The sequence below is a fragment of the Penaeus japonicus genome, unplaced genomic scaffold, assembly GCF_977035675.1.
Source record: "Penaeus japonicus unplaced genomic scaffold, GWHDUDI00000001_assembly GWHDUDI00000001, whole genome shotgun sequence".
Classification (NCBI taxonomy): Eukaryota; Metazoa; Arthropoda; class Malacostraca; order Decapoda; family Penaeidae; genus Penaeus; species Penaeus japonicus.
Window position 1 is genome coordinate 7264679 of NW_028234403.1, and position 9832 is coordinate 7274510.

The window sequence follows — 9832 nt, forward strand, 5'->3', positions numbered from 1 at the left end:
CTGACCTCCGCCCTTACTCCCCTCGGCCGAAACACAACCAAATGTCGCAAATACCCGCTGGAAGTGGAAATGGCGTTGCGGTTAAACCTTTCGCTCCCGTCGCTCCCCTCCCCCTCCTCCTACCCCTACCCCTATCCTCCCCCTTCCCTCCCCTCCCCTCCTCCTACCCCTATCTCCCCTCCCCTCCCTCCCGCTACCTTGTGCAACACGAACTCGTTCCTTCCCACCACTGCCGTCTTAGCGGATCCGTGCCGTATTGGTCACATATAAACCCGGCGGCTACGGAGTGCGTGGATTGCGTGTGCCATGGCTAGTTAAGGGCTTGCTACGACTAGTCGCTTCGCCTCCTGTGCCATTTCTCTCCCTTTGGCTATTTCGCCGTGTCGTCATGCAACGGATCGGATGCGAAATAAAAAACGAGTCCGTCACTTTTCGAGGTCTTGAGTTGTACCTCATGTTGCTTTGTATTGCACGGGCGGCCGTTCACTCTCGAGATTATGTGAGAAGTCTGGAAAGGGAAATGGCCTTGTGAATTAACGTTTGATCAATGGATGCACACTAAAACTTTACCGTATAATAATGTGGCATTTCATATTTTATGATAATTGTTCCTTTTTTTAATTATTAGCTTATCATCTTTCGGGGCTGTTAATAGAAGCTAATTGGACGTGTGGGTAATGGCAAGTTTGAAACACTACGAGAGTGCGTCAGGTTCTGTGAGCGTGGTTATGTGTGTACGATTATTGTCTGTGCGTGTTTGAAGTCGACGTCGATTTATTACTGTGAATGGCAGGCTGACGAAGCTGAGGCTCCGAATGACGGATCGACTGAAGGGGAGCCACAAGGCCCTTACCTTATGCGAATTTTTTATTATTATTATTATTCCTAGTCGTGTTTTTCTTTTTTCTTTCTTTCTTCTTTCTTCTTTCTTCTTTCTTCTTTCTTTTTCGCGTTACCTTGTTTCACTCCTCACGCTCACGATCCCGCAGCGCGCCACGTCAATCGAAGTGTGTCAGGGTTGAGTTAGGCGGATCAGTGCCTTCGGGAGTGCGAATGGCGACTGTGATTCCCTCAGGTGAATGGAAGGGGGCTTCGAGACACACGCTAGGTGCAGGGAGGGCGGCGGGAGGAGAAGATGGGTAATCGAGAAGGTGAGTCATAGGGCGTAACTAGTGACAACCATGAGCAAGGAGGTTGGCCAGCGAAGAGGGAAGGTCCATTGGTGATGATAGGAGGGGAGGGGGGGGGGGGGCATAGGATGTGTTGAGTGTGACGGTGAGGGTTGATAGTGATGATAAGAGGGAAGGATAGAGTTATTGTGTGTTGAGTGTGATAGTGAGTGTTAATGGTGATGATAGGGGAGTAGGGTAGAGTTATTGTGTGTTGAGTGTGATAGTGAGGGTTGATGGTGAGGAAGATGATGGAGGGAAGGGGTTAGTATGTGGCGAGTGTGAGAGTGAGGGTTGATTATGGTGGTAGGTGGGGTTAGTGGTAGAGTTAGTATATCATGAGGGTATTAGTGGGTGTTGATGGTGATGATAGGTAGGGAGTACGGCAGAGTTGGCATGTGGCAAGCGAGATAGTGGGAATTGAAAAGGATGTAGAGTTTAGAGAGTAGAATGAGGTGTGGTTGAAGCGTGAGAAGAGGGAAGTCCATGGCGGTTTTTAACGATGAATGATAGAAGTCGACGTAAAAGTGCGGTCGCTCGAGCTGGTTGGTTTGTTCAGCGAAGCAGCATGTCCGTCTCTCTCTCCTCTAGACTTCGTTACGTAGGTCTTAAAGGTGTGGATCGGGCGGGTGGGGGTGGAGGTGGGGGGGGAGGGAGGGAGGTAGATGACGGTTGCCGATAGGAGATGACGCATCGGCGTTAGAGCAGCGGGATAGATTAGTGATAACGGTTTGAGATGTACGGGGAGAGATGTGCTAGTGACGGAGGTTGGCGTATAATTGACGTTGCGCGGGTCGAGGGATGTTTATTGCTATTTGTTTATTTGTTTACTTTTTTTAAGGCGGGGGGGGGAGGGGTCAATGCCACTAGAAGGGTTGATTGGCGAGAGAGATTGAGGTGATATTAATCTCTTCATTGCCCTATGTTCTTTGCTTGAATTTTGTTCCTCCCGTTTCAAGTCCGTGACACGTTTTTGTGTCTCGTTTCACTTGCTTGCCTGTTTATTCTTCCGTTCTTTGAACCTTTCCTCTCTTCCCCCTCTTCTATCCGTCTTTGGCTCCTCGCATCCATCCATACTTCCTTCCTCCCCCATCCCCCATCCAACCCTCCCACCCCTACCCACCCCTACCCACCCCCCCACCCCCATTCCCCCATCCAGACCTCCCATTATCGGAGTGCCACGACACATGACAACGCCGACGTAGGCAAGAGATGCAGGCGAATGGCGAGCGAGAGTCGCCTCGTTTCACTCGCTCGATCTCACGGCGAGCTAGCGATTCCCCCTCCCCCCCCTTTTTTTTCATCGCTATTACTTCGCTCCTGGTCACGTGCGCGGCTTTTAACGTCTCTAATTGACGCCGGTGGAGAGTGTTCTTGCTTCTGTTTTTTTTTTTTTTCGTTTTTGTCCTTGTGGCCCATGTTTGTGATTAGTGTGCCATGTAGCGAAGGTGACAGGGACCCACCTACAGGTTCCCGGCGCCGGAGGAGGAGGCGGAGGGAGGAGAGCGGAGGGTGGCGGCGCCCGCGGGCATCGAGGCGAGAGAGGAGGATCATCTGTGAGTGTTCTGAGTGAGGCCGCCGTGCCCCTCACGGTGCCTCATTGCGTCACACGTCACTCACTCGCACACCAAGCCGCCGTCGCCTCACCACAACCAACCGCCACAATCGTGCACCTTATCTCTTGCTCTCGCTCTTTATCTCTCTTTTTTTCTCGTTCTCTCACGCCCCTCCCTCTCTCTCTCTCTCTCTCTCTCTCTCTCTCTCTCTCTCTCTCTCTCTCTCTCTCTCTCTCTCTTTCCTCTCTCTCTCTCTCTCTCTCTCCTCTATCTCTCTCTCTCTCTCTCTCTCTCTCTCTTCTCCCCTCTCTCTCTCCCTCTCGCTCTCTCTCTCCCCTCTCTCTCTCTCTCTCTCTCTCTCTCTCTCTCTCTCTCTCTCTCTCTCTCTCTCTCTCTCTCTCTCTCTCTCTCTCTCTCTCACTTTATCTCTCTCTCTCTCTCTCGCAGCATTTGTCCCCCTTATCTCTTATTCTCGCTCTTTATCTCTCTTGTTCTCGGCCCCTCTGTTTCTTTGCCTATCACTGTTTTTTTCCTGTTTTCCTTCTCGTCCGTGTTTCGTGTACAGCACTGTTGACATTAACCCGGCATGGCATCCTTAGTGTTTGAATTGCAATCTGAGACTCCGCTTCCATCACTCTTTTGAATTTGAATTTTTGAATATCACCGTTATTTTTCTCTGGAATATTTTGCAAGGAGGTTGACATTTAACGAAGTTTTTTTTCTGCTTCTTCGTCTCCTCCTCCTCTTCTTTCTCTTCCCTTCTTTTCTCCTTTTCCCTCTCCATCATCATTATCATCATCACCATCATCACCATCATCATCACCCCCTCTTTCTGCTCTTCTTTCTTTTCTATTATCTCCCCCTCTCCTCCTTTTTCTTCTTTGTGTTTGTTAAAATGAAAACATTCTCCGATGTGTGTGCACTGTCCGTTTCGTTTGATTTTATGCGTCAATTTACGTTTTCAAGTTTATGTTTATGATTTTGGGTGATATTGATTGTTGTTATTATTGTTATACTTATTGTGAGTTTCATTACAATCAACATCATCATCATCGTAATCACTTCATCATTACTATCACCCTCATCATATTCATCACTTCATCATAACTATCACCATCATCACCACCGTCGTCATCATCACCACTGTCATCATCATCATCCTCATCGCCACCACCACCACCACCATTGCCACCACCACCCTTTTTATCCTTTACTTTGTAGTGTAACTTCAAATCCTTACTGTACATCAACGAACAAAATATAGCCCCATAGGTTCTGCTTGCAAGCCCCTTTCAAGATAATGAGAGTGTGGATTGCCATTATCAACTGCCCCATGATTCCACCTTGCACGAGCACCATTTTTTTTATCGTCGATCACTATTTTCATCCACCCTTATACCCCCCCCCCCATGTCCCCGACCAATCCCACCCTATCCCCCCCCCTTAAATTTCCCCGTCCATTCCCCCTCCCCCATGTCCCGGTCCATCCCCCCCCCATGTCCCGGTCCATTCCCACCCTATCCCCCGTCTATTTCCCTCCCAAAATTTTTTCCCCGTCCATTCCTCCCCTCCCCCCATTTTCCCGTTAATTTCTCCTCCCCCCACCCATTTCCCCGTCTAATCCTTCCACCCATTTCCCCGTCCAATCCTCCCCCCACCCCTTTTCCCCCATCCAGCCCCTCCCCCAATACCCTTCTCAATCCTCCCATTATCCCATGTTTTTCCTCACTACCGCATGCATCACGATTTCTCGCCGGTTGGATAAAACGACTGCCATTTAATTTGTCGTGAATGAGGGAAGGCTACGAGCGCGTGTGTATTTGTGTGTTTGCGTGCGTGTGTGTGTGTGTGTGTGTGTGTGTGTGTGTGTGTGTGTGCGCGTGCGTGCGTGCGTGTTTGTCTGTTGTCACCCACTGTTTGCTTTTAGGTGAATGTTGGTATTCCGCCGCTGTGCCGTGAGTGCAACACCTGCGCTACACTTGTTTGGAGGTGTGTTAGAGAGAGAGAGAGAGAGAGAGAGAGAGAGAGAGAGAGAGAGAGAGAGAGAGAGAGAGAGAGAGAGAGAATACATGAGTTATTAGATGGTTAATGGCTATTCAAGTTAGATCTTAAATCTATAGTACGTTGACCCTCCCACAGTCCAGGATGTAGTTGCTGGTCCACGTACTAATAATGTCTTGCTTGTCCAGCGTGACGTGGCTCACAGGTTTCTCTCTCTCTATCTCACTCTCTCTTCTCCCTCCCTCTCCCCCCCTCTCCCCCCCTCTCTCCTCTCTCTCTCCTCTCTCTCTCCTCTCTCTCTCCTCTCTCTCTCCTCTCTCTCTCTCTCTCTCTCTCTCTCTCTCTCTCTCTCTCTCTCTCTCTCCCTCTCTCTCTCTCTCTCTCTCTCTCTCTCTCTCTCTCTCTCTCCTCTCCTCTCTCTCTCTCTCTCTCTCCCCTCTCTCTCTCTCTCTCTCTCTCTCTCTCTCTCTCTCTCTCTCTCTCTCTCTCTCTCTCTCTCTCTCTCTCTCTCTCCGTCTCATTCTCTCTCATCCATCATTCATCATTCCTCCCTCTGTCCCTTCTCTCCTCTTCCTCCCTGTCTCTCTCGCTCCCTCCAACATACGTGGTCGCGCTCGGGGCAACGCGATAATGTGCGGAAGATCTCTAGTTCTTGTCTGTTTCATGGTTAGAGCGTTCACCCTCTCCATCAATTTCATTTCTTGTCATCGTTAGTGTATTTTTTTTATTTAGACATATGAAGCACGTTTTTTTCATACTGCGTGTGTGTTTGTGTGTTAGGCCTTCTTCCTTGCATTGCCGGTGGCTGGTGGTGAGAGCGAGTGGCGCGTGACGGGCTGGCAAGAAGTGTGAGGATGGGACTTTTGTACACAGAGCGCACGTGTTGTGGTGCCGTAGGACTCACCTGGCCGGGGATGCGCAATTTCGCCCCGATTATAGCGCACGAGCATTAACCAAGAACTTCACAATGCCAACGTGGTCTAGAGTCTCTCACGCATGCCTGACGAGTGACGCATGAAATGCGGCCCACTAATGGACCATGCATGGCAATGAACCGGACATGGAAACGCATGACTTTCTGCAAAGTTTACTAACTCTCACATAGCTTACACAGGCATTAACATCGCCTTATCCCAGCGCGACAAAGGCCACGAATGTGCCAGTGTGTTTGCATCGAGTCATTTATACGTGACAGACTCCCGGAAATGTGTTTTGCAGGTTGCGGACTCCACTTACCATGCACGTTTCTAGAGACGAGGCGGGAAAGAGTAACACAATTGCATGATGGCGCTGTGTGTGAGTGAAGTGTAAGGAAATGGAGAATTATTTTATCCTTTCAATTCAGTAGGAGAATCACATATACATCAGCTTGGGATTTTCTTGCGCTGTGGTTTAGGTAGGACCACGAGCTTAGACATGAAATTATTAGTATTAAAAAAAAAAAAAAATCACGAGACACGGTGATCAAAGGGCCTCGCCGAGTTCCGAGCCCGCGAGCCGAGTGCCGCTATAGGTAATGATTGCAGTGTCCTCCGCAGAACAAGCTGGTGAAGGAGCTGGTGAAGGAGAGACGGCCGCGTGAGGTGGACGGCTACGTCGGCTTCGCGAACCTTCCCAACCAAGTGTACCGCAAGGCTGTCAAGAAGGGCTTCGAGTTCTCCCTCATGGTCGTCGGTAAGTGTTACTTGCTCTTCTCTCATGTACTTTATGGTTTGTTTGTGTGGAAAGGAGGTTTTAATGACGGTTTAAGTGCGGTTGGTTGCACTTTTTTTTTCATGAGCATCTTAACGTATGTGTTGCCGGGTCATTTCTCGTAATAGGATGTTACTTTATACTTTTTTTTTTAAGTGGAGCTACTAATAAATGTGTGGTCTTGTTAGACCATGATATCCTGAGTTATTTAGTAATTTTCCCCTTCACAAATACAAGAAATAGGACTGAGTTTGTTATGCTTATGATGTCAAAGCAGTTGCGACAGTGTATCATTGAAGGTTGATAGAATACACGCACTTTGATGTGGGACGTGCCCTGGATAGCTTTGCTTGTATTAGTATGATTTTTCTTCATCAGCTGACGTGATATTTGGCCTCATGAAGTTCTTAGAAGTGGGTGTCGCCTTGTCAACCCCGAAGAGGCCAATAGGATTGGCTTTGTTGTCCAGTTTGAAGACGCAAACCTTGTGAAAGGAAAATGTAAATGGGACGAATTGTTCGTGTATAGAGCACCCATACCGTAGCTAACATTCTCTGTCGTCTCCCCGCGGCCTGGTACTCGCTGGAAGAATCTTTGGTGTCTCTTCGCATTGAGCATTGTATTCGATTTTCAAGTCTCTGCGCCGAACTTCGATAGGCCTATGTGGGTGGGTAGTTATTGCATGATGCCGGAGTGAGATTCGGTGTTCGGGACTAGATGAGTGGCGGTTATTAGACGGGTTCGGGCTGTGGGTGGTGGTTATGGTTTACTGTGGGGGTAGATGGTGGTGTTAATGGTGTTGGGCGAATGTAGGCTGTGGGTGGTGTAGTGGCGGGTGGAAGGACTGGCGAGAGTGAGCTTTGTAGAGTGGGAAGATTGGTGGTTTTGCATGGTGTGGGGATTGACGATGGCTTTGGCTGGTTTTAGAAGGGATAGGGGGCTTTGGGTGGCGGGAGAGTCCGTGTCAGTTTTGAAAGAAGGGGGACCTGTGCTGCGCATGATAATCCATCCAGTGACACCCTCCGCGAGGATGTTGCTCATCGTCATGAGCCACATGATAAATGAGATGAGTCAGGAGTTATTCAATGTGATTTTTTTTTCTTCTTGTTGAAGAATATTTTTCCCGTATACAACGCCTCTGGCATGGCACGTAAAAGATACCCAAGACGTGTGTTCTATCATGCGCGACGCATCCAAGTCACTGGTCATGCAGATGACTCATCGCTCGTCTCAGATCCAGGCTTTGATGTTAGAATAAGATGCTAGAAGGATGCACGTGGAAATATTCGGGAGTTGATAAGATTTGAAAGGTCAGATAACCTGCGAGAAGAGTGAGTTACGTATTTTTTTTTCTTTCTTTCTTTCTTTGTATTCTTTTTTTCTACCTCTTATTTACGTTTGGATTTAGCAGCTTCCGCGAATATCAGAATCTATATCTTCAAAATATTTTTGATGTCCTCATTTTTTCTTCCAAGAATAAGAAAGAAGTGATAAAGTTTCATGTAATCAAATGCTATAGGCATCAGGGTGTACGTACGTACGTACCTACAGAGAAGGTGGACGAGGGATTGCAGTAAAGCAGAGTGTGGAAGTTGTGTGTGTGTGTAGGTGGGGGGGGGGGTGTACTTGCCTCTCCAGGTGAAGGTCGGACGAGCAGGCAACCGGTGAGTGCGTCCGTTGGCGGAGGTCTTGGTGGGCCGGCCGCCACTGGAGCCCTCGCTTGTCACGCTTACCTCCCACCCCAAGGTCGTCCCTCGTCCCTGCCACCCCCTGCCACCCCCTGCCACCCTTCCTCCAGCCCCTAAGGCCATGCCACTACACTAACTCCGCGCCGCGCCACGCCACGCCACGCCCTTACAGTACCTGCACCGCCACGCTAACCTGCCATGCCACAAAATCGGCTCCGCTGTCCCTTTTTCTCCCTTGGTCTGGAGAATGGAAACGGCAGTAGAATACCTTGAGTGGCTTACGAGGAAGTTACGAGGAAGTAGCCTAGGAGTTAGGACTTCGAATGTTCTTGGGTGGGAAGCCGGCCGGGGTCCCACGTGAGTGCCTGGGTGAGTCCCCGTATAAATCATCGACCTCAGGAGGATTGGATTAAGGGCGTGGCTGCGAGGGGGGAGGTTCTTGGCGCAACACGTGGTGGTGGCGTGGGGTTACCTCGTGGTTTATCTGCAAAATGCAACATGGACAATGCAACGTGAAAACGTTAATTAGAATAGCGTTGTCGGTTACTCTTTACGCCCACAGCGGCTCTAGTCACACGGCGAACGGCGGGTACATGTTGCTTCATTCAAATCGGAGATACATGTTGCTTTTGCAGTAGACGGCGCAGACTCATTTGTCTCGCGGGAGCTGAGCTTCACCTCGCTAAGGGACCGGAAGTTGTGGCAGGGGACGTTGCAAGGAGCTAGCAAGACATGCATCAGTTCGTTCGCATGCAGGAGGAAGGATTCTGGGACGACTCGGGAGGGATTTTAGCTGCTCGCTGCTCGGGCGTGAAGAAAATTAAGGAAGCAAATAGGTTTCATTTTTGTTATTTGTTTATGAAAATAACTAAATAAAACATTTAGAAATTGGAAATTGAGAGGCTTTTTCCGTTTCCGCGATTTTTTTTTTTTTTTTTTTATCGAAGGGCTTTTAGTTTTAACTTACAACAATCTCCTATCAGTATCCTCCGTTTCTTCATCCTCTCTTTCGCTTTCTACATTAGCAACGTCTTCGTTATTGTCACCATCATCTTACTCCTCCTTACCCTCGGTCACTTCCTCCTCCTCCTTCTCTTTCTCCCTCTCCTCCTCCTCCTCCTCCTCCTCCTCCTCCTCCGCCTCCTCCTCCTTCCTAACTTCTTTCCTTCTCGTTCCCGTCAAAAACCCGACCGACTCATTAGCTGTGCTTGCTCATTGGCTGAAAGGGTTAGCGACCTGTTCTTATTTATTGGGCGGTGTGCGTGTCCACCAAGAGCGATCCCAAGATTTAGCCAAGGTGTCCTCATACCCCGTGTTGGAGAGCTCGACGAGAAGTGCTTGATCTGTTAAGGAGATTCTGTCTGTCTGTCTGTCAGTTCAATGCCCTCTCCCCCTTCTAATTACGGTTTTATTTTCAGTCCAAAAGCGTGATATTTTCTCCTGATGTCTCTTGTGTTCCATGTGTTATACATAGGTGGATATAGATATATGCATACACACACCTCTCTCTTTGTATATTTGTGTCTTAATATTTGAGTTTCTGTGTGTGTGTATGTATGTATGTATGTATGTATGTATGTATGTATGTATGCATGTATGCATCTATCTATGTATGCATAAATGTCCATTTATAGAAGCGACTAGCAAGGATGAAAGGGGAAGTGACGCAAAAATCTACCATTTCGGTCTCCAGTTTGCGGTCTGGCAGTGTCGGTTATAGGACGAG

General features: G+C 48.7%; 1 protein-coding gene across 1 annotated transcript in view; it reads left to right on the top strand.

Moving 5' to 3' along the window:
- The first annotated feature begins 1905 nt into the window (after nucleotides 1–1905).
- pnut (septin 7-like protein pnut) overlaps nucleotides 1906–9832 on the top strand; it is a 38963-nt gene continuing 31036 nt past the window's right edge. Inside the window, exons 1-3 of the mRNA XM_086541074.1 lie at nucleotides 1906–1936; nucleotides 2601–2725; nucleotides 6265–6400. Of these exons, the coding sequence (XP_086397200.1) occupies nucleotides 1906–1936; nucleotides 2601–2725; nucleotides 6265–6400 (292 nt within the window). The remainder of the gene's footprint in view (nucleotides 1937–2600; nucleotides 2726–6264; nucleotides 6401–9832) is intronic.